At 37.9% G+C, this 25,482-nt stretch overlaps 1 protein-coding gene across 1 annotated transcript; it reads left to right on the top strand.

The window, feature by feature from the left end:
- On the top strand, positions 1-24,811 carry STEAP4 (STEAP4 metalloreductase). The gene is made up of 5 exons (XM_019443248.2): positions 1-238; positions 16,799-17,256; positions 17,899-18,426; positions 19,971-20,135; positions 21,744-24,811. The coding sequence occupies exons 2-5, from the start codon at positions 16,801-16,803 to the stop codon at positions 22,029-22,031; spliced, it is 1,437 nt and encodes a 478-aa protein (XP_019298793.1). The 5' UTR covers positions 1-238; positions 16,799-16,800; the 3' UTR covers positions 22,032-24,811.
- The last annotated feature ends 671 nt before the right edge of the window (positions 24,812-25,482 follow it).

Here is a 25,482-nt window from a genome sequence, read left to right as displayed (position 1 = left end):
GCAGCACAGGAAGTTCTGGTTCTTCCAGTTGCCCGGGATTCCCAGTTTGAACGCTTCCTGGAAACGCTTTCTTCACCGCTTATCTTGCGAAATCTAGCGGGCCCTCCCTCCTCTCTCTGGCCTCTTATACGAGCGAGAGGCGCCACCCGCAGCCCGGAGCTGTGAGCTGACCCCCGGCGCTCCCTGCTGCAGCTGCGCCTGACCGTGGCCGCCTCGCCTCAAAAGCACTTCCTAGCAGGTGGGTCCCTGTAGCCCGCTACTGCCCCGTACTTTTCGCCGCGCGGCTCCCCTCCCTTATCTGCTTCAGCCCACCTCGAGCCCCTACTTCCAGGACCCTACTCTCCAGCCCGAAAGCACCTGGAAGAAGGTGCTGGCAAACTCCGCTCCGCGCCCCCCTTATCCCCGCGCCCCTCTCCAAGACGGGCCATCCAAGGGTGTCCCGCGATGAGTTAAGCAATTCAGCAAGCATCTATTTTCCTGGAGTTTTATCGCCCATCTCTACCCCAGGGTGCAGAGAAACCCGAAGACTTAGGGTTTATATTCCTCTATCTTAACTTCTGGATGAGAGCGGTTTTGTGGCGCTCACCAGGAAGGGCGCCTGGAAGAATGTGGCTTTGGCAATCTCCGCAGTCTCAGATCTTCACCAAGAGCTGAAATGTGTGCCGAGATCTGCAACCACTTCCGTCCTCGATCTCGATTTAAACTCCCTCTTTTGTAATTTAGCGATTGCTTTTCCAGAGAAATACTGTTGGAAAAAGTAATTTATTGTGAAGAATAAATAAATCTCTGTTTGCCAGTTTGTCCAGAGGCAGCTAGAAGGTAGTTCCCCTCCCTCCCTGGATGGTAATTTAGGAACTTTTTAAAAAGATGACTGGTGTCATGAAGGGGAGCTGGACGGAGAATAGGGGAGGGAGGTTGGAGAATTCTATTCCTAGTTCTAACTAGAAGCTCACCACCTCAGCCTCATTTTCCACATATGTAAAATAAAAGGCTCTTGGACCAGATGATCGACAGGGTCCAACACTTTACCAAGGTGAAAATCAATGACTAAAGATGCTTGCTGGTTTGAAATATATAGAAAATCTCATTAATGCAGTAAGTATAACCAAGGAATTACTTTCTTCATACTAATGCAAGTTTCAGTGTTGTAGGGAAACTACCCAGTTTTGGAGTGTCTCTTCCCACACAAGTATCTTAGACTTCTAACACATTTATCATTCAGAGAATACTCTCAGCTTTCAAAACCATTCTTCAGCCTTGCTCTGTGAGAATGTCCTATTCCCTATAAATGGCAGTCATATAAATGTCACTCACATGAAAGAACATTTTTTCTGATTCAGTAGGTGTAATTTTATGAAATGGCACATTTATTTGAAGCAGTAACTTTTTTGAGATATGGCCTTTTGCAAGGCCCCGAGTTTTTCAGAATGCTGTGATTTAGCACAGAATGAAATTCCGCCTGCATGCATTCTACCTGCGTGGCAAACATTGCCAACCCAGAAAACCTATTTATCAGGCTTTGGGGTTGTAAAGTAAATGGTACATGTGTATAGAGAAATTGGGTCAGAGCACTTTCTCCATTGGCAACATTTATGGCTCTGCAGAAGTTCACAGAGCAACTTCATGTTCAGAAACCGATGTGTACAAGACCTGACCCCTAACTCGAAAACAATTTCCAGACTTCTGTCTTGCTTCAGCTTACTAACTGTTGTTAGAAGTAACCAAATAAAAGTTTATAAGCCTGTTAATAAGTTGAAAACCCTGGGCCTTGAGCCTTGTTCTGAACAGTTTTAAGAAAAATAGATTCATTTGTCGTAGAATTTCAAAATTGAAGAAACCCTGGGCACTCTGCATTTCACGATCTCCTGAAGGACCACCCCTACATCATTCCACCATTGTTAATGCCGTTATTAAAAGGACATAGATTCTCCTTTTAAAATCTCCCAAGTAGCTGATTCTGCGGTCACCCTTGGAAACACAGTCCAGTGTTTCGTGATCCTCACCATCTGGTTCTTTTTATAAGTCACTTAGATCTGTCGTCAACTGCTATTTAAAAATCATTTCCTTTTAAAATCTTAAGAAGGCTAAAAAGCTACTGGCAAATAGATGTACATAATCACCCTTCAAACTTGAAGACTTGCTAGGGTACCTTTTTGGTAGTTTCCCCTGAGTTGTCCTCTGAGAAGGAGGCCATTTGCTAAGTCTCTGCACCCACATCTACCTATAATTCTTACTGTTAAGATTCTACATGGGCTACGAATAATGTGGTTTTCTGGGTGGGAGCATTTTTTTGAAGTTACATTTATGCCATAAATAACAGAAATAAGATTTACAAAGACAAGAGCTCTGAAGTCACCTGTTTGTTTCTGTTCTTTGTAAGCCCAAAGAGAATGGGTCATTAGTCAATTATGAAGACTTACTGAGCAGTTCTGCATGATGTGTTAAGCCTACTTGAGACATTTTGAATGACTTTTCAAAATGATTTGAATTAACACTTGTTCTTTTGTTGAGAAGAAATCAGTCCTGGAAGGAACAAAGGCGATAAATAACTAAAGGATAATTAATGCTTAAAACAATGCATGATGAGAAAACTTATTTGGCCTATATACATAAACAGTTTGTTTTTCCAAAACCATTAAGGAAAAGAGAACAAAGGATGCTTGTACTTTATGGAGATCATCTTTCCTAAATATACCACTACAAAAAGAATACACTCTTCTACTAGAAGAACTATTTCCATTCTAACTAGGCAGGACATTGACATCCTAATCCAAAACCTTCTCCACAATGTTCTAGAAGAGTTTATTAAACCATGTGAGAGAGATCTTACCACATTGTACTTTGACAGTCACATATTTCTGATAAGTTATTTTGAGAGAAATATGTTTCTTTTAAATGTAGATTGTATGAGCAGTTCTAATGTCAGGCTGAAGCAAAGTTCAATTTTCATCTTAAAAGGAAAAAAGTGTGTGCAAAGGGTAATTTTGAAAAGTTAGGACCTATAATTCTGAATAAAAAGAAACCTAAAAGGTAACAATATAACTACATAGTACACCTCTTAGAGGGTTATTAGAACCCAAACTAGGTAGTCTCTTTTGCCTCAGTTCCAAATACTCGGGGGGGGGGGGGGGGTGGCATTAACAATAGAGCAGGGGACTCCAGTGAGGTCTTCAGTGGTGACGGCACCAAAGCTGAGGAACATGAGAATATGAAGGGGCAATTAATGGTCCACACTGATTATGCATGTTTCATCTGCACCTGCTCTTTTCACAGGGTGTGGAAACAGCTTTAAGCCCAAGTTAAATAGTGGCTGAGGCAATTTTGCGCAGACTTTAGTAAACTTCCTTGTCCTTTTTCCCAGATTAACTTGTGCCCATTCTTTAACCTGGGACCCACTTTGCGCAATCCCTTGCTTGGGTCCTTACACACTATATTATAGCAGTTTGAGGATGTGTCTACGTCCTCCCCAAGAGGGAGTACAGCACAGTGCCTGGCACAGAGAGTCTGTTCAAAAAGTCTGTTGCAAACATGAAAGCCTATCAACATGTTGATAACACTGATTTTTATTTTTGGAAGATAAGAACCCTTATGAATGTAGTAGGTTCTGAGCACAGATGCCCCCTGCACTGTACCACTTAAGGTCAAAGTGTCCAGATTTCAAACATTCGCCATTTGGGGAGAAGCATGAGATTGCTTTGTACTGTACAGTCAATATAAAATAAATAGTAGGAATTACTGTAAGTATTTTTTTTAAAGGAGGAAGAAATTGCAGGAAACTTGGTGGTTCTTCTCATTAACGTTAATTTTAGTAACCCTATTATGTTGCTATACCGGGTTTCATAAAAAAATGTGTAACTATAATACTTTAGAGTGTAATTCATTTTAAAGAGTGATCTAATAGGATTAAGGCATTTAACTGAGGCCAGGAAAATTGGAATATTGAATTTTTAAAGGTTTTAATTAGTTTAACTTAAGTAAAACATGTTAGCCCTTCTTTAATACTTGAAAGCATGGTATAAGATACAAAGCCTAGTGAACAGTTCACAAGAATTAAGTTGTATCAAATCATTCATATACAAAAAAAAATTTATCATACTTCCAGTTATTTCTTCTCCATTACCCAAGTACTAAAATGATTTCTTCATCCTATTCAATTGCCCTGACTTGGGTGGTATCGGAAAGGGGAGGATGTTGAGGAGAAAGCAGTTAGCAGCTTGGCAAATGGTTTGATTCAGTTGATAATGAAAGCGTATCAATTGCCTCTGGTTTTCCTAGACTAAGATCCCAAATTGTGCATTCTTGAAGCATATCTGAAAAATGGAAAGATACGTGTTTGGGGATAGCAATACACAAAGAGGCTCCTGTCTCTATCTCCCCCAGAAAAGCAGGAACTACTTTCCCATTTCCACGGTCACATGCAATTCTTGGGAATGGGGGGGGGGGGGAGGTGTGGGAAAGGTAGGGAAAGAGCCAATGGGGTGCTGGTAAATGGCTCTCTGAGAAGAAAAAAAAAAAAAGTCCTGATTGATCGCATTTGCTGATTTCCATGGCATGAAGATTCCCACCATGCCTAATGTCAAGCTCTTACCTGGCAAGCCAGATACCACTGAAAAGAGCTGACATTGAAAACCGAGGAATTTAAAAGAAGGAGCTGTCTCATTAAAAAATATTTATCAACTAGCACTGCTCTCAAGTTTGTATATCAGAGTATAACACAGGGAGGAAGGGGAGCAGTTTCAAGAGCACTTTGTCCCCTGGGGTAAGACACAGAGCAGCTACAAGGCCAGACCCGGCCCCAAAGCTCAAGCTGATCAGTCCTGGCAAACATTAGAGGCACTCTGGCCACAGCGGAGTCCTTGCCTCTGAGAGCTAGCTTAGAAAGAGAAGAAAATGGTACCCAAAAGATGAAGGAGACTATATTCCTAAGAATGTGTGAATCTCCCCTGCCCCCAGGAGATTTATTTTTTAAATGGTAAGAAGATAGACAATATGAAGCAGAATTGAGTTTCTTTTTTTTTTTTAATTTTTTTTTTAATGTTTATTTTTGAGACAGAGAGAGACAGAGCATGAACAGAAGAGGGGCAGAGAGAGAGGGAGACACAGAATCAGAAGCAGGCTCCAGGCTCTGAGCCATCAGCCCAGAGCCCGACGCGGGGCTCGAACTCACGGAGCGCGAGATCGTGACCTGAGCTGAAGTTAGACGCTTAACCGACTGAGCCATCCAGGCTCCCCGAAGCAGAATTGAGTTTCATCAGCAGGGACTTAGGAGTGGGATCAGATCCACAGCAACACTCCTCTACCCCCAAACTAAGTTGGCAGTTATCAATATTTAGATAATTCCTCGTGGCCTCAATGTGAAGATAAATGACTATTCATAGGGAATTTACTTAAACAAAGTTAATTCAGAATTGAAATGATCAAATCACTTGCCAAATATCCCTGACCACAGTAGTCCTAGAAAAAGCAAACCCCACTAATTGACACTAAATATTAAGTGGGTTGTCGCGATCACCAAATTATCCAATAAGCAAACCCCCATGTAGCGTGTACAAGCCAAATGCCACCTAATCAGCAAGATAGAGTTATTTTTCTGATGGTGGCAAGTCCAGTTCTGTCCTGATGCTGAATGTGTGGTAAACTACAGATTTGTAAGAAGTTGTCCAGCATTTAGAAGGTAAATAGAGGTCAAGGCAAATTAACTCAGACGTGACTAAATTCCTGACCTTGTTGTCATGAGCCCCAGGCTTTAATCAAATAAATTAACCAACCTAGTCAGGGGCTAATGAACCTATATGATAAAATTCTTGGCCAGGGAATCTTGACAGATGTGGCTGAGATCCAAATGTGAAAACATGTATTAGTAAGGTTTTTGGTTGAACGAGAATTTCATGGAGAACTTAAGTTAAAAATAAATAATTTTTTCTTTTAAAGTACAATTAAAATAGATACTAGAGATCTGCATTTCCTTGCTGTCTTGGTAATTCATTGGGTGGCAGTGAAATGTTACTAACAGAATCATTATAGCTGCAGCACAGGCCTTAGCTGGTTCTCATTATTAGCAAATCCCTATAGAACATTAACGTGAAGGTTATATAGTTATGTTCTTGTGACTTGATCAAACTGTACAGGTTAAGACTCCTGTTTCCTTTTGTATTATTCTGTTGGCCAGCGTAAAAGCTAATCATCCGTAAACTTGGTTGCTATGAGATAAATAATATTTTCTCACAAAACAATTGAAATAATTTATCAGTTTTTCAGCAACCAACCTACAGTGGTTTTTAATTGGATTAAATGCATTAAATGCTAGATATCTTTTTGTCTGTGGCTATTACTAACAGAGGTACTTCTAACTACAAGGCTAAAATAAGAAAGGCACTATTTTATTTTCAAATAACATGTGCAACTGAAGACTGAATGTCAAAAAAAAACCAATTAATTAGAAAAATCCATTGATTATAGACATGTTACATTTTTCATAAACTGCAATCAGAAGTCTTTTTAAGCCACGGTCTTCTGATTTTGCTGCAATAATATATACCTGTCAGTAAAATAATACATGCTAAATGTGAATATGCTTGCTTTCTCTGAAGAACCTTGAGTTCACTAAATACAGAAAGAGCTCAGTGAAAAAATTGGAGGAGTTCATGTGTTAGTGGAAGGTTTTAAATTTTTTTTAAGTACGTTTTGCTTTCCATTTGTCCCTGGGATATATTAAAACAAATGCTCTAATCACAAGAAGACTGGCACCATTGCACAAATCCCTGCTGCCCCTCTGCCTTGTGATGAAAGGAGATACTTGATTGATGGGCTTCAGCTCATTACAAATATGTTGTCAAGTCATGTAGGGCTTTCAGGTTGAAATTCAGAAGGAATAATAAAACAGAAGGAGGGACTTAAAAAAAATCCCTGTTTACAGGCATCAAATTAAAATGAAAAATCGTGTCACATCTTACAGAGTTTAAAAATGTTATTTGTATTCTAACTCTTTGGAAGGGGCCAAGCAAGATCCCTGGGTTTGTGTGCTACAACACCAGGGGCAGTGTATGTGTCCATTGGGGATAATACCTGCCAAAAGAATTCAAAATCTTGGATTGAACAATCGTTTCAGAATTCAAAGCTGAATTATTAAGTGGGGAAAGGTGGAGAATATCTTTAATAATGGTTTTGTCCAAATGATAAAAGAGATAGTGTATGGCACCATTTGAGAGTTACTATTCAAATTCAGGAGCACTGTAGTAGATCTGTGAGGGGATTTGATCCAACAAACTTTGTGGCTCATGGAGAACAACCTGTCAAGGTTTCCTTGAGATAGGAACAAAGCAAAACCCTATCTGGCTGTCTAATACCAAACCCTGAGTCTGACTTCCTTGAGTTTCCTCTTTGTGGGTCCTGCACACTCATTCCTGCCTCTGGTTTTCATAAAAATAGGAATTCTAGGCTCTCAGACTCAGCCAATGAGTATGTGGTGGGAAAGTTGAAAAGCAGGTGAAATGTTCCTGCAAACCCTTATAACCTCATCAACACCCTACTTTCTCTCTGTCTTTCCCTTCCCTATCATCTCTCTCCAAAAAAGATAGACTTATCTTTTTTTCATTTGCAGTGGTTTTCAGCCGTGGTTCTCCTTAGAATTGATTGCTTGTTTGGGTTGGGTTTTTGTGTTGTTGTTTGTTAATACAGATGTCTGGACTCTATCTCAGACCAATTGATTCAGAATTTCAGGGGGTGGTGCCCTAGCATTTAATAGCTACCTAGCTGATTTTAATGTATGACCAGGAAGAGAACCACTGTAGCAGACCATTAACTGAAAGCTAACAGGTAATGGTTTGCATTCTTGGCTCAAGTAGAATCATCAAGGGGAGCTGTTTTTGAAAAAGAAAATGCCCAGACTCTACCCTAGACCAGTTGACTGAGACTCTCCAAGAGTTTGATCATCAGTATGTTACAAAAGTTCTCTATGTGATCCTAATGTATACCAAGGTTGAGAACCACTACTTTCTAGTGGTTCCTTTGTATGGGTGTTTGCATTTTATAAACCTTAGTGATTCTAAGAATTCACCTTGATGGTTGAACAAAACTCTGGAAAGAGTGCCAGGAAGACATCTGTTTGTCTATACCACCACCATGGCCCCTCTCCCTGCATTCTTGTCCAAACCAAATTCAATAAATGGGTCCTTCTTTGCCTACTTAAGGTTTTATCATGGTTCCCAGCACACTTTCTATTACCCAAAATTGTGTGTTGTGATGATGATAGAGCTTTGTCTTTATAGTCCTTTTCATGATTACCTCCAAACCTTTTTCAGTGAAACATTTTTTTTGCATTTTTAGTTTGTATAAATATATAAAACTGGGTAAACTAAAAAACAAGTAAGCCTTCTAATATTGTGTGTTAATATAAGATTGGATCTTTATATCAAAGAATTTACCTTAATTTGTATTTTCTATAGATTTATCAGAATAGAAGATGTAAGAGGATTCATGAAGGCTAATTTTTCCTTTCAGGGCTCTCTGCACCTGAGAGAGAGGGGAAGATTTTCTTTCCTCTTTCCATTTTTAAAATGGTCTTATATTCATAAGTATTTACATATTTTCCTCTTCATTCTGTGAAAACATTAGGGGAAAGAAATGCCCCATTTTCCAAAAGCAAGGCGACAAAGTGCCCACCTTTTAGAATGGGCATGCTTTGGGTTGTTGATCCCTGTTCTTCTTACTAAAAGGAATGCAGAACAGGATCTATTCCAGGGCACAGAGAGGGGAGAAAGATCAATTTGCCTCTGGCTGCTGATACACAAGGGACTTCAAAATTTTATTTTGATGTGTTCTCCAAATGAGGTCTATGCATATACAGAAATATACTGCTTAGGATAAAAAGAAGTCTATTTTACAAGTTTAGATTTGTATCTACTTATCAGATAACTGCACACTGCTATTATACTTTAATATGAATTAATATTGTAATACAGCCCGTGATTATCTCCTAAACAAAACAAATAGATTATGTTTTATTCTCAGAAAATGTCAAAAATCATTGATTTGTTAAGTATAAGCATTTAAAATATACAGTTTTTATAGCTATGGATAAGATATTACAAAAACTTATATTGAAAGGCAAAGGAACTAGAATATCTAAAACAGTTCTGAAAATTAAAAAAAATGAAGTGGGAAGAATGAGTCTACCTAATTTTAAGTCATCAAAACTTCATAGAATTGGCAGAATGTAGAAACATAGATCAATGGAACAGAATAGAAAACCCAGAAATAGAGCCATGCATGTGCAGGCAAACGATTTTTGACAAAGGTACAAAAGCAATTCAATGAAAGAAGAATAGTCTTTTAAAAACTGATAGGGAAGTGATTATATATTCATAGACAAAAAAAATTATTTAAACCTCAGACTTTGTACAAAGATTAACTCAAAATGGATAATGGATTTATATGTAAAATATAAAACTACCAAGCTTTGAGGAGAAAATATTCAAGACCAAGAGCTAGGTGAAGAATTCCCAGACATGACATGAAAAGTACAATCCACAAAAGGAAAAGGCAATATATTAAATTTAATCAAAATTAAAAACCTCTGCTCTGCGAATGACCCATCAGAATAAAAAAACAAGCTACAGAGTGGGAGGAAATATTTGAAGACCACCTATCTGACCAAGGACTCATATCTAGAATATATAAAAATTCAACAGTTAAAAAAACCAAAAATCCATTTAAAAAATGGATGACTTTTCAAAAACAGGACATATAGTAGCAAATAAGCAAATGAAGAAGTCCATACGATGGACCAGTAGTCAGCCATAAAAAGGAACAAACTGATACATGCACCAACTTGGATGGATCTCAAGGGCATTATGTGAAAGGGAAGGGGGAGGGGTGATGCCAGCATGAAAAAGTTACATTTTATGTGATTTGTTTAAATATTTCATTCTAAAATGACAAAATGATAGAATTAGAGAACAGCCTGGTGATTTCCAGGGGTTAAGAGAGCAGAGAGGGGAGTAGAGCTAGAACAGTTCTGTATCCTAATGGCGCCAGTGGATACATGAAGTTACCTATGGGATAAAATGACAGAGAACCGTACACACACATTCTACCAATATCAGTTTCCCAGTTTTGATATTGTACTACAGTTATGGAAAATGTAACCCCTGGAGGAAATGAAGGATCCCCAGGAACTTCTCTTACTATCTTTACAACTTCCTGTGAATCTATAGGTATTTCAATAAAAATATTCTTTTGTTAATAGCATTGATTTGTTAAGCATAAACATTTAAAACATGCAATTTTTGTTATCTTGCTGAGACATTTCCATGTTTTTTAAAAGCCAGAATGCTCTTAAATTGGAAGTGGCCGGGCCCTCTCTCATCTCTGACCTCTAGGAGGTGATAGAAATAAAACACACAAGCCAGACAAGCCCTAACTTCCTCAAGAGAAGCCTAGTTGGAATACCCCAGAAGAAGGCTGTCTCAGGTTCCCCATGCCTGGGCTGGGATCTGCAGACAGAGGGAGATGACGGGCAAGACTCTACATGACCCACACCTAGTCCCGCTCTGTGCCTTACACGCACGCACATGAGTGCACCCATGCGCAGGCACACAAGCTTCTCTGGTGGCTGCTACCATGGCCCTTCCAAGTCATCTTCCACCTTTGCATCTGTGCTGTTGGTTACCAATCTCTTAATCTATATGAACGCCCAGTGGGGTCACTTTACCTGTCTTGGCCTTCATCTCAAGGAGCCTCTGAATGATTTTCCAATCCAGGGAGTATTCTTGTGTTTCCTGTGACAGAACTGAGGTGTGTAAAGAGCAGAAGGAAAAAGAAATCACTATGTCATGTTTTAACTATCTTAACTCTACTTTCCCTTAATACCTCTGCTTCCTGTGTAACACATTTCTTATTTTCTTTGTTCCTACCATCCTACATTTAAAAGTAAAATAGGATTAGGAAACTTTTTAAGTGGCATAAGAAATCTTACTACCTCCAGAAACCCACGTTTACACACGGGAGCTATTTTGAGTTACAAATGGTAAGAAATGGGCGTAACTTCCTTTTTTATATAATACCTTCTCTAAAACGAACCCTCAACTTGATCTCCCTTGTGGTTTCAATTATGCCTACATCTCCTTTTTATGAACTCCTGTCATTGGAATTTTTTCCAAGAGTTCAGAATTAAATTCTTCCAAAGAATTAATAACTTTATTTTTCACATGTTTTTTCATCATCCCAGTTATGGTAACCTGAGATCTGATCTTTTTTTCTTTTTCCATGAAAACAAACAATAACCAAACTGTTGTATTATCCTGGATTGATTGGCAAGCAGAGGCTGTGACAAAGGTATGCATGCAGAATTTACTAGGGAAGTGATTCCAAGGAGCGGGAGTGAAGAGCAAGGGGCATAAACTAGGAACATGAGAAAGATGGCAGGAGAGAGCCTTAATTTGGCCACTGCTAAGGAGGAGTGGTGCTGTATTCTGCTGTGGCTTTCTGAGGAGCCTTATAAAACGTGTCAGAACTGCGTGCCAGAAGATGAAAGGGTCAGCATTTATCCAGGGGGCCACGTCCTCCATTGGGCTATGGTGGCCCCATGGGTCATATGTGTCTGAATGCTAAGCAGGTACAGGTATCAGAGAAACCTCAGGACAAGAATGAAGAGGGTCCCCAAACTGGGTCCCCAAAGCGAGCCTCTGATAGGCAGTGGAAGTTCAGCAGAGCTCCATTACTGCCCAATAACTAAAAGTAGAACCAGGAAGATTTGAAGAGGAGCTCAAGATGTGGCCAACACAATTATCAACCTTATAACTTCTGTAACTTGATAAGGAGTAACTAATTGCCCTATTTCTTTCTAAATCAATCAGTGATATTTTAATACCTCCTTACCATCTTTGTACCTCCAATTTGCCCAGTAATATCTCTGAAGGTTTAAGACTGAAAATATTTTTTTTTTAAGGTTATTTTCAGAGAGACAAAGCACGAGCAGGGGAGGGGCAGACAGAGAGAGAGAGAGAGAGAGAGGGAGAGAGTCCCAAGCAAGCTCTGCACGGTCAGTGCAGAGCCCAGTGTGGATTTCGAACTCGTGACCTGAGCCAAAATCAAGAACCGGACGCTTAACCAACTGAGCCATCCAGGTGTCCCAAGAGTGAAAATAATTTTAATGTTTGGTGTAACAACCCAAGTGTGTTACACTAGATTGTTAAGCTGCACTTTAAGAGTAAAATATTAAAATAAAATATGAAAGAATTACAAATGAGAGAAATTCACACTTGAACTGTTTATATATCTATGTTTTGATAAATTCATATGCCCTAAAGCCATTTCACACAGGATTTTTAAGAAATAAGTGAGGAAAGCAGAAACTTCTTAAGAATTATTGAATGCTATTCCAGATAAATTGTATATATTTCCAATAATCCGTTATAGAAGCAAAATTAACCCTTACTTTATAGAATTTATATAAAGGTTTCATTAATTAGGTAACTAATAGATTGGTTAATTAGAAAATTACTAAATTACTTGAATAACCTATTAATATTAGATAAGTTATTGAGCATTTTCTATATCTCAAGAACTATATTAAGATACACTAGTTCATCGAATCCTCACACTGTCTCCAAAGTAGGTACTATCAATCTCTCATTTTAAAGATGATGAAAGAGAGACACCAAGAATTTAAGTAACTTACCCAAGCTGAGAGTGGTAGTAAAAATTGGAGCAAAGAAAGAGGCATTTAGGTAGCTTAGTTGGTTAAGTGTTTGACTCTTGATCTCATCTCAGGTCTTGATCTCAGGGTCTTTTTTTCTTTTTTTAATGTTTATTTATGTATTTATTTTTGAGAGGAGAAAGTGCGAGCAGGGGAGGGACAGAGAGAAAGGGAGACAGAAAATCCCAAGCAGGCTCCGTGCTGTCAGCTCAGTGCCTGATGTGGGGCTCAAACTCACGAAACAATGAGATCATGACTTGAGCTGAAATCAAGAGGCGGATGCTTAACCAACTGAGCCACCCAGCTGCCCTGATCTCAGGGTCTTAATCTCATGATCATGAGTTCAAGCCCTATGTTTAAGCTTCACTAAAAAAAAAAAAAAAAAAAAAAAAAAAAAAAAAAAAAAGTTGGAGCAAAACAATAGTGCTGTTTAGCTGATATGTTCATTTTTTTTTTTAAGTTTATGACAGGTTAGAATAAATTAAGGTAGTGGCCAAACTGCCAAAATTGAGTCTGGAATCACTCTCACTTTGCAATGATTAAGATGATCCAAGTAAGAATATGTCAATAAAGATACCATCCATCTCATTAACAGTTGCTGGTAACTTTATCAAATCTGTATTTTGCTTGCAAAGGTTCATCCAAATATAAGAGATAGAAAATAATGTTAGGATAAAAGACTGGATGAAAAGTGAGGGGACAGCTATCTGACCTTCTTTGAACACACTCACAGTCTGACAGTAACTAAGGCATCATTTACCAGTTTGAGGGGTTGAGTTGTAAGAACAAGGTGTTAACTGATTAGCAATTAACCAATATAATATAAATTGCTAACCTAGTTTACATTTGTAGATGCTACTAAAAATTTTTCAAAGGCACAGCTACGTTCCCATCTGAGAGGCCCTATATCATCTTCAGGTGCTTCCCTACATGCGGTCACACCCGTCTCTGATAAAGTTCAGGGTATCAGTCACCAGCTGGTTTTAAAAATGATTCAGTTGCTATGATTAATTCAGTTATTCAAAGAGTTCCTGTGGAAGCACAGGAGAGTCTTGTATGTCCTGTCCTTTTCTTCCATGACTTGTGACTACCTCCAAAGCTCTAACTGGTCTGCTTGTGATACAGGTACACATTTTTAGATAAGCTCAGGTAAGAGTATAGGTGTTTTCCACAGGCTAAATGGAAAGGGCAAATTTCTGAAATCCCATTAAAAAGGTACAAGCTTCATATGTCCTACAATCAGCATGAAAGCCACCCTGTAGAAATTAAATAGTGACTACATCTGGTTTAAAATTCCACGGCAAATTCACTGAGTGTTACTTTAAACCCATTTGGATTAAAGAAGCAATGTCTTTACAACATCCTCCCCAACTTCTCTCCTTCTCCCTTATTCTTCCCCGTGCTTATATCATAATCATTCAACTTCCTCTTCATTATGTGCCCCACACTGTGCCTGGCACACAGAGCAAACAGCTACTTCTAACACCTACAATGCACCTTTCTAATATCATTCAACAAATTGTATCAGGAAGTGTCTAGTCCATCATAATCAATGCTCTTGTTAGCACTGGGGATACGTTACTAAACAAAAGAGACAGATAGACAGAAAGAAAGAAAGAAAGAAAGAAAGAAAGAAAGAAAGAAAGAAAGAAAGAAAGAAAGAAAGGGTGAGAGGGAGGGAGGGAGGGAAAGAAAGAAAGAAAGAAAGAAAGAAAGAAAGAAAGAAAGAAAGAAAGAAAGAAAGAAAGAAAGAAGAAAGAAAGAAAAAGAAAGAAAGAAAAAGAAAGAGGAAGAAAGAAGGAAGGAGAAAGAAAGGAAAGAAAGAAAAAGAAAGAGGAAGAAGGAAGGAGAAAGAAAAAGAGGAAGAAAGAAGGAAGGAGAAAGAAAGGAAAGAAAGAAAAAGAAAGAGGAAGAAGGAAGGAGAAAGAAAGGAAAAGGTCAATTGAAAATTTAAACTAAATAATAAATGTTATTTAAAATAAATAATAGGGGTGCCTGGGTGGCTTAGTCAGCTGAGGGTCTGACTCTTGGGTTTGGCTTAGGTCATAATCTCAGGGGCATGGGTTTGAGCCCCACATCGAGCTCTGTGCTGAGCATGGTGCCTGCTTGAGATTCTCTCTCTCTCTTAAAAATAATTAATTAATTTTGGGAAAAATTCAGTACTAAAAGAAAAAAAATATTCTAATAAAACAACCAAGTTTATTTTATTACATTGGAGAAATTTGAGGACTTTTATTTGATTTGTTTTTAATTTAAATTTCACAAACTTCCAAAAAGTAACTCACATGGTTTACAACAGTATCCAACTTTAGTTTCAACTTGCATTTCTTTTATTTTGGGTAAGATTAAGATTTTTTTGTTTCACTACATTAAAAAGTCTTTCATATCACCTTAGGATAAACAGTCAACTTATATCCTTTGCCTAATTTTCTAAAGGACAATTTTTTTAAAATATTTATTTATTTTTGAGAGACAGAGAGCATAAGCAGGGGAGGAGCAGACACACACACACACACACACACACACACACACACACACACACCGAATCTGAAGCATGTTCCAGGCTCCGAGCTGTCTGCACAGAGCCCAATGTGGGACTCGAACTCATGACCTCATGAGATCATGACCTGAGCCGAAGTTGGATGCTTAACTAATTGAGCCACCCAGGCTTTCCAGAAATTATTTTTTTTATTTGTAGGAGTTAAAAATATTTTTTCCAGTTTGTTGATCTTCTTACTTTGTTTATAGTGGTTTCTGCTTTGCGGGTATTATTTATTTTTATGTAATCACATTTATTCCCTTATTCTTTAATGGTTTCAGGAATTTATAGGAAAAGAGCCTTTCCCCTCTAAAGTTATAAAAGAAATCTCAATGTTTCCATCTAGTTCTATTATGGTTCTACTTAGATAGATAGATAGATAGATAGATAGATAGATAGATAGATAGAGACAGATAATTTAAGTGTTTAATTTTTCTTCATCTAGTTCTTGTACCTGTCTTGTTATCTTGTTAAGTTTATTCCTAAATATTTTCTCTATTTTGTTGCAACTGTAAATAGGACCCTTTCTTCTATTAAATCTTGAACTTATTTTTTAATAAATGAAAAATATTGATATTAATTGGCTTCCTGAACAAGACGCTGGATTGATTTTATTACAGTACTTTTTCAGTTGACTTTCTCAAGTTTCCCAAAATTAAAGTTTGATCATCCACAACTCCTTTTGACTTTCTATATCTCAAATCTTTTACTCTGGTCTAGTTGTGTTAGCTAGAATTTCCAAACAATAATAACTAAAGTGGTCAAAGCAGATACGTTTCTCTGGCTTATGACTTTATTGGGAGTGTTTCTGGTCATTTTTTTTTTTTTTTTTGTAATTCTCTTTAAGTATAATACTAATTGATTTTAGGTTGAGGGAGATATTTTGTATGTTAAAGAAATATCTCTCTGTTCCTTTTTGACTATGAATCAAAAACAAATGTCAAATTTTAACATATGTCCACTTAGCATACATAAATTTGACTGTATTTTTCTCCTTAAATCTTCTAATATATTAAGTCATATTAGTAGAGTTCCTAATATTGAATTTAAAGAACTAATCTTTATATTTATTCCTAGAATAATCCCCATTTGATCAATGCACACTTTCTCTTGCCAAGCTACTGGATTCCGTTTGCTAATGTTTTATTTAGGATTTTTGTATCATAAAACATAAGTAAATTGGTCTACAATTTCCTTACTAGTGCATTCTTTGCTAGATTTTGCTCTGAGAACTCTAGGAACTGTTAAGTGTTAGGTAAATGCAGTTATCGTTGTAACACAGGTCCATGGTTTAAAGCATCCACCAATAAGTGTCTTGGTTCTTCACTACATCTCTTTATCCAACAGAAGTTTTTCACTAATGACTTTGTTAAATGAGACACATGTGAGCATATACATGAAAATTTTTACTCTTTCCAAATTATGTGGGAATTACGCTTGAGATAATTCATGAGAAGATGAGAGCAACCTCAGATGATCACTGTTTCCTGGATATGATTCTCATTAACTTTTCCAGGTTGAGCATTCATATTTTGTTGACTATTTCTGTTATTATATTTCAGTTATGGAAAAAACTTCTACAGATGCATTTCCTTTTACTATGAATTCTTCAGAAAAGCAAGAGACTGTATGTATTTTTGGAACTGGAGATTTTGGAAGATCACTGGCACTTAAAATGCTCCAGTGTGGTTATTCTATTGTTTTTGGAAGTAGAAACCCCCAGAAGTCCAGTCTGCTGCCCAACGGTGCAGAGGTCTTGAGCTATTCAGAAGCGGCCCGGAAATCAGACATCATAATCATAGCAGTCCACAGAGAGCATTATGGTTTTCTCACAGAACTAACTGAGGTGCTCAAAGGGAAAACATTGGTCGACATCAGCAATAACCTCAAGATCAATCAGTATCCAGAATCTAATGCCGAGTACCTTGCTCAGCTGGTGCCAGGTGCTCACGTAGTAAAAGCATTTAACACCATCTCAGCCTGGGCTCTCCAGTCTGGAGCACTGGATGCAAATCGACAGGTAATATTAAATGATTACTTTATACTCAATCTTTAAAAAAGTAAATGTTTGAATGTCCACTTTCCTCAAAGATGCCAAAATATAATTACAAAACAAAATACCCACTAAACATTTCAGTTTGCTAATATGTGCCATGGATAATTTTCTTGGGCTTAATCAAGTTGTCAATTGTTGTGATTTATTTCCCACTGTCAGCACCCTCAGCTTTGAGTTTGATTGAAGCCAATGGTGTCAGTCTCCAGAGGCCTCCTATAAATACTAAAAAGTAACACAGTTAAATTGTTGATGGATATCCTTTCCATTCCCATCACACTGTATGAAACTGATTCCATTTATTCACTGAGATTAAAAGTAATCCCAAAGTGATATAGTACCCACAAATACAGAAGAAAAATCAAACCATCACCCTGGGAGAACCAAGTCCTATTGTGTCAGTGTGATATACTTAAAACCACTCTCAATTTCAACCCTGGTACTTAACTATCCAGCACGCATGTGCAAGTTGAAAACATGTTGCTTCTAATATCCTTGTTTGAAAAGCAGTTCACTACTACACGTCCTTGCTCTGCACAGTGCTTACATAGACTTTCAAAGTAATTATTAAAGAAAGAATAAGTACAAAATAAATTATTCTTAACCCAGGTGTTCGTCTGTGGAAATGACAGCAAAGCCAAGCAAAGAGTAATGGATATTGTTCGTACTCTTGGACTTACTCCACTGGATCAAGGATCTCTCATGGCAGCCAAAGAAATTGAAAACTACCCCCTGCAACTGTTTCCAATGTGGAAGTTCCCCTTCTATTTGTCTGCCTTTCTGTGTGTCTTCTTCTTTTTCTACTGTGTTATAAGAGATATAATCTACCCCTATGTTAATGGCGGGAAAGATAGAACATTTCGCATGGCTATTTCCATTCCAAATCGTGTCTTCCCAATAGCAGCACTTACACTGCTTGCCTTGGTTTACCTCCCGGGTGTTATTGCTGCCATTCTGCAACTGTACCGAGGTACAAAATACCGCCGATTCCCGGACTGGCTTGACCATTGGATGCTTTGCAGAAAGCAGCTTGGCTTGGTGGCACTGGGATTTGCCTCCCTTCACGTCCTCTACACACTAGTGATTCCTATTCGATATTATGTACGATGGACAATTAAAAACAGAACCATTACCCAGGTAAATCTCTACTCATTTGTATTCTCCAGTTCCTTAAAGCAAAGGGAAATCTTGCTACATCATATTCCACTTCACAATTATAGAAAATCACTCTTTTAACCATCTTTTTTTTTCTTTAATGTTTATTTATTTATGTTGAGAGAGGGGGCAGGAGCAGAGAGAGAGTGAGACAGAGAATCCCAAGCAGGCTCTGCACTGTCAACACAGGACCTGACACAGGGCCGGAACTCACGAACCATGAGAACATGACCTGAGCTGAAATCAAGAGTCAGATAGTTAACCGACTGAGCCACCCAGGTTCCCCAAACCATCTTTTTTTTTTTTTTTTTAATGTAGACTATAGTTCCTGTTTGGGGTTTTCTTTGTTTTGGTTTGGTTTGGGGTTTTTCTGAGTTTGGGTTTTAGGGTTTTGTTTTGTTTTTGTTTTTTTTAATGAATTTGGTTGAGATCCCATAAAACTAGTGAGAATGAAAGTTAGATTCCCAGGTTCGCTTGGGTGCAGATGTGTACTTGCAGGATTCACTGGGATACCGGCAAACTGGCAGATTTGGAGGCTCAGGAAACCTAATAACACTTACTTGAATTCCTTAGGGAAGGAGAGCAGTCAAGAAATGTAAACCAATGAGTTTTTAAGCTTCTCTTGTTGTGCATGCTACTTCCTTTTGGAAGTCAAAACCAAACATCTTATAAAAGTAAGGGGACTGTTCAAACCTCTGTCACAGGAAGGTAAACAAATTTACAAAAGGGTGCTTATACCTCCACTAATGTTTGACTTGCAGAAAGCCATCCTCAAAAACTAGAAAATTAAACAATTTTGAGCAAATGTCAAATACTATTTTCTGCATAGTGAACAATTCAGAGAGAATCAGCTCAGAGAGTCATAAAGCAATCCCAGAGGAAGTGCTATCTATCCGTTCTAGTTTGGAAGTAATTGGTTTTGATCAATCTTACTGAAGTCTCAAAGTTTCTTAGTCAAAAACTCATTGATGGTACTTCTGTGGATTTCTCTACATTATTTCTCAAATACACAGGAGATTCTTAGGTAACAGTCCCATTTAAAGGGCCTGGATTTTCTCAGTCTGTGGTATGGGCAGACTTGATGCTATATTATGACATAATAAACATGAAAGAACCCAAACGTTGTGTATGTGAATAATCAGCATATAAAGCAGATGAACAGAATCCAGATATAATCATTTGAGAACATCAAGTTTTGCTTGAGGAACAAGAAGCCATATGGTAAAGAAGGTTTAAGTAAATGTTTACTTTGTTTTAGAATTTATAGGGTCAATTAAAACCTTCTACACAATTCCTAGAGTCAACTATATAATAAAGTCCCAGCAGAACCAATTACTTTTTCTACCAAGAAATATCATTTCCAAGTACATATTTCTCTATAGTTATTTTCAAGTGATTATTAAGAAATACATACGATTTGTCCTGAGCAAATATAGTATGCAGAGGTATTTTTCACTGCTCTTAAAAGTCTGGGCAGTTTGTAAAAAAAAATGTAATTTTTAAAAATTGATAATAATTTTTCTTAGGCAACAGCAAAGAGAGAAGATCCATTTAGCACCTCTACTGCCTGGCTTAGTGATTCATACGTAGCTTTGGGAATCCTTGGATTTTTCCTGTTTGTACTCTTGGGAATCACTTCCTTGCCATCCGTTAGCAACACGGTCAACTGGAGAGAGTTCCGATTTGTCCAGGTAATGACTTCAAGATATAATCTACTTTATATTGCAAAATAAGTCTGGCTTTACAAATATTTTCATTTTTCTCTCATACAATGTACAGATTTTCATTATGCTCCTTCACTTCTACCGCAGTGTCACAAAAATAGCAAGTGAAACACGTTCAAGTCCAAAAATGTTAAACTCTGGTACCAAAAGGCATTGCATAATAGTTTCATTTCCTAGCTGGGCATCACATGCCAAGACTGCTGACTACTCCTAGAGCCACAGGTGTGAGTATAGAGTGAAGAGCACCAATAACTATTAAACTTTGTGTGTAGGGATATGCTAGGCACAAGGTGAAGAGAAACCCAAAGACAAAATTTCTACTTCTGATATCTGCCTTCTAATAAGGACATATTGATACAAAAAAGGCATATATTAAACTCAACTTTAAAACCACCAAAGCAAGGTTTGTTAGACTGTCATACCAGACTCAGTCCGGGTCTATACAAGGAAGAATTGGTTTTGCCCACATACCAACCACCAGACACCTCACTAAAAGCAGTTAGTTACTATTCTTATAGACCAGTAGTCCTCAAAGTGTGCTACCTAGAACCTCAGCATCACCTGGGATCTTATTAGAGACACAAGTCCCCAGGCTCCACGCAGACCAAATGGATCAGAAACTCTAGAGGTGTAGCCCAGCAATGTGTTTTAACAAGCCTTCCGAATTATTCTGATGCATGCTCATTGTGAATCAGTATAATAGAAAAGACCATTAGTAACTGGAATTGGATTTGAATTTTATAAAACTATTTGAATTTCTGAAAGTCTTGCAGTTTCTCCCAGAGAAAAAATGCAGTCAACATTTTCTCATGTTAACACCTTTAGTCAAGGCTATTAAGACAGAAATAAACATTGAGCTTTAGAATTTAGGCCAAAACAAACAAACAAAAGTAAAGTTTGCTAATTGTTATTTACTGCAATAGAAATTAGCTAGCATCTGCTTTTAGTCTGTAACATAAACTAATGTGGTGCTTCTTAAGGACATACTGTCTTAGCATCTCTGGCCTCCAGAAAAGTTGATCAAGGAAAGAGTTCACCACTGGGGAAGAAGCCACAGTATATTACTTATTCTAACTCAAAAAAGTTTACTTCTGGAAAACTTTCCCATCTAGCCAGGTTAAGATGAAACCACCACTTAATCCCTTCACCTATTTCGCCCATCCCAGGAATGAAAAGTACGGGGAATATAGTCAATAATATTGTAATAACATAGTATGGTAACAGCTGGTGCTACACTTGTCATGGTTAGCAGTACAAAACATATGCAATTGTCAAATCAATACGTTGTACACCTGAAACTAATGTGACATTGTATGCCAACTATACTTCAAGAATAAAATTTTTTTAAAAAAGGATGAAACCACCATATCATTTATAAGCACAATATTTTTTAAATGAAATATTTATTAACCTGAAGGAGGGTTAATGTTTTCTCCAGTACTTAGCAGAGTGTTCTAAATATTACAGACGTCAAAGGTTTGTGGTTGGTAATAAATATCCTGCATTGGCTTAGAGTGTTTCATTTTAAAATATAAATATAGTGTTAATGTACATATTCTTTTCTTGCTTATCCAGTCCAAACTGGGTTATTTGACCCTAATCTTATGCACAGCCCACACCATGGTGTATGGTGGCAAGAGATTCCTCAGTCCTTCGAGTCTCATATGGTACCTTCCTTCAGCCTACGTGATAGCACTCATCATTCCCTGCATTGTGCTGGTGATCAAGTTCGTCCTTGTCCTGCCATGTATAGACAAGACCCTTACACGGATCCGCCAGGGCTGGGAGAGGAATGCGAAACCGACATTGAATGGAGAAAGATATTTAAAGCAAAGTTCAGTCCACCTGGACTCTGAACTGTAGTAGTGTATATTTAGAGAAGACTACGTAATGGGAACAGTTAAGAAGCCATTTTCCTCCCACCATGACCTGAAGTTTGTTAACAGAGAAGGAACTGTTGCCTGACTTTAAGAACTTGACAGATAGGAATAGAACACCAGTAAATCTCAGGTTAGTGATGAATCTGTGTAGGTCCCTGCCTCTCTTTTTCCCAGAGGCAGCAGGGCTGAGGTCATGGTTATCTTTGTGGTTTCACACTAAAAAGTTGTTTTGTCATGGGCAACGTGCATGACCTAATGTCTTGCAAAATCCAGGGGAAGTACAGCAACTTCCTTCTCTGGATCAAGGGGCTGAGTGGAATGAAAAAGAAAACAGTATGATGGTGGCCACTGATAAAGGCTTTCTGAGGTATGTCTGAAAAGGAGGACCAATGAAGTGAAAGGAATGTGAATTTTTCTTATTGTTCTTTGTAAGTGAAGGTGGTCAAAAATATTGCCATAGTGAATTCTATGGTTAAATGTGCTCTTTGATTTTGCTTTTGCCAACATGGATGTGTACTGTGGAGAACCATTTTATAACACAACAAATAATTTCACAATTGATTGGAAGTAACCATGGGTTGGATATATGCAAGTCTATTACTGTTGTCGTAAGATCCTTCCTTTACAAGGAATAAGTACAGGGAAGATTGAGTTACAATTGAGAGATATCCACTTGGATTTTCTCAGTGTACAACAAGCAAGGAAGGGTTGATAAAACCCTTGCACGAAAAGTTCACATAAACCAGAATTTTAGACAGCAAGCTACATAAATTTTGTAAAGCTGCACTATACTAGGTATGTATGATTTAGATATTGTGGTATGCTTTGTGAATACTATATTCCAAATATTGGTCAATACTAATCATCTATGAAATGGATTTCTAGTATAAAAAAAGTGTCTTCTCTAATTCTCAAGGCTTATTATAATTTTAAGCAGTGACATTAAATGAATAATGAAAGTATAATTTTGACAAATGCATAGATGAGAGAGAATTATGTAAAATCTTAGGGTAGGGAGGCATGAACAGTAGCTGAAATATAAGACTTGGTTCTTTCTCAAATCTTTGTTGTAATGCAGATGGTTTGCTCTATTTTTCCTGTGCTGATAATACCATTTCCAAGATGACTTTCCACAGGATTAGCCTTCCTGGCTCATGCATGAAGCTGAAAGGGGCCTTAGGCACCCACTTCCCACAAAATGAAATAACCCAAAGGCTTTGGGTTTGACATTTTTCTGCCTACTCCATAAAGGCCACCTATTTTTCTTTCTGTTTTAACTTTTATTATCATATATTCTACATGATGCAAAATGATTAAAATATATTAAAATATCACCCACCATCCAGGAGATTTTTCTATGAAACTTCTTGAAAATAGTTTCATCTATACTGTATATTCAACTTCACATCCTCCCTTTTTCACTTAATATATCAGTGGTTTTGTTCTCTTACTTACATGGTATATGTATATTATTAATGGCTGCATTAATATTACATCAAATGGGCACTTATTTAACCAATGCGCTAATTAAACACGTAGGTTATATCTGTTTTTTACTAAAACAAATAACATTTCAGAATATCTTAGCACTTATAACTTTTTTCCATACTTTAAATTATTTCCTTGGAATACTTGCCAAGAATTGGGATTACGAAATTAAAGAACTTTTTTAATGCTTATTTATTTTTGAGAGAGAGAGAGACAGACAGAGTGTGAGTAGGATAGGGCAGAGAGAGAGACAGAGACAGAATCCTAAGCAGGCTCCAGGCTCTGAGCTGTCAGCACAGAGCACAGTGCAGGGCTGGAACCCACAAACCACTAGATCATGACCTGAGCTGAAGTCAGACACTTAACTAACTAAGCCACCCAAGAGCCCCAGATTTTGTTTTTTATTTCAGTTTGTGTTCCCTGAGAAGGCACACAGAATGCATGCTCCATTAATTTATCTTTGATTCACTCAAGCAAGGTTACAAGAAACCTGGAAAACTGTGAGCAGAGCTGAGGTGTGTGGCACTGACCCTAGAGCATCAGTGGGAAAGACAGAGAAAATGTCATTACTCATATACTCTGTTTTGTGAAAAACAGCCAAGTGTTCTAGGGTTGGAGCCTGCTCTTTGTCTAGAGAATGGTTGCTTCAAAATTAAATACTATCCAGGCTGATATAAAGAAAACCTCTGGGGTTAATCATGCTTTTTGGTATGTTTTTACTTGATCATAGTTCATCACTAAAAATAGAAAATGATACAAATGGGGGGGGGGAAGCTGCCTAGAGTAAAACTCTACTTTTATAACCTAGTAAAAATGTTTTACCTATGTAGTTAATAAAAGCCATCCATGAAGCTAGAAGTTAAAGAACACGTCCAGTGGTTTTGGTGTAACAGTGCGTTGCTAGGCCTGACCCTCAGCTTCAACTACAAGGGTCCCCAGCCTCACCGGTGGACCAGAGAAGCCAATTTCCTCCTTTCATCCCTCTCAACATCCCTCCTCCCCAACCATCAAACCAACTTGGCCATCCTAACACAGCTGACTCCTCCAGTTCACCTAGGGTTGGAAAGAATGAGTTTGGAGCAGACGAAAGTAGCAAACTATATTCCTTTTAACAGGTCCAGACTGTTTTACATAAAAAAGTTAGACTAAACTTCACTGTATTCTAGGAAAATTTTTATTGAGCTCATAAACATTTTGTTTTTGTATGTCTGCCCCATGTTAAGGGATGACTGCTTTTGTAAATTTGTACTCATTAAATGTCATTTTAAAAATACATTCCAGGTTTGTTTAATTCTGGTTTTGACTCATTAGCATTTCAAAAGGAAAAAAAAGGCAAGAAAAGGTTGGAAGGATTTAAATCACAGTAGTTCTGGCATCTGGAAGTAAAAATACCTCCTTTCAGGCATAAGGAAAAGGAGAGGCAGGACATGGGCTTTAAAGCACATTAACAGATTTGCAGCTTTGTGCAATATATGCTTGAGCTCATCAGTGGGTGCACTGCAATACCCTATGCATTTCAATTTTACCCTCAGAGAGCCGAGAGCATCAGCTGGCCAAACAGGGGTAGGGGTACATTATCCCACACCAGATTTCAGTTAGAAGTAGAAAACAAAATGCCTTTCTTCCTCCAGGTAGAGGCCACCATGGCGGGGCTAATGACTTCACCAGGGGACCGACCTCAGGTTGGAGTTCAGCCTGCAGACCGGATATTAAATGCCCTGCACAAGTGGACAGCTGCAGGCCTGATGGGTGTAACCATTCTTTCAAAAGCAAAATAAAAACTGGGAAATGGAGGGCTAGCAACCTGGAGTAGGCTAGAAGCAAACAGAAAAGCCCCCACTGAAAAGCTACTTCAATTAGATATTACATTAAAAGCTTTTCCTGCATTGATTGTTCAGGGACCACAAAAGAGCCATGATAATGATAAAAGTGTGTAATGAATTTTA

The sequence above is a fragment of the Panthera pardus genome, unplaced genomic scaffold, assembly GCF_024362965.1.
Source record: "Panthera pardus isolate Hobbes unplaced genomic scaffold, ASM2436296v1 HiC_scaffold_8, whole genome shotgun sequence".
Classification (NCBI taxonomy): Eukaryota; Metazoa; Chordata; class Mammalia; order Carnivora; family Felidae; genus Panthera; species Panthera pardus.
Note: the sequence above shows the minus strand (reverse complement) of the source record. Positions and strands in the feature narration are given on the sequence as shown.

What these genes read in the sequence shown, in the direction of transcription:
- STEAP4 (XM_019443248.2), top strand. Translation starts at nt 16,801, where the DNA reads ATGGAAAAAACTTCTACAGATGCATTTCCTTTTACTATGAATTCTTCA. An exon ending in CACTGGATGCAAATCGACAG is followed by an intron (nt 17,257 to 17,898) that starts GTAATATTAAAT and finishes TTCTTAACCCAG; the next exon opens with GTGTTCGTCTGTGGAAATGA. An exon ending in AAAACAGAACCATTACCCAG is followed by an intron (nt 18,427 to 19,970) that starts GTAAATCTCTAC and finishes AATTTTTCTTAG; the next exon opens with GCAACAGCAAAGAGAGAAGA.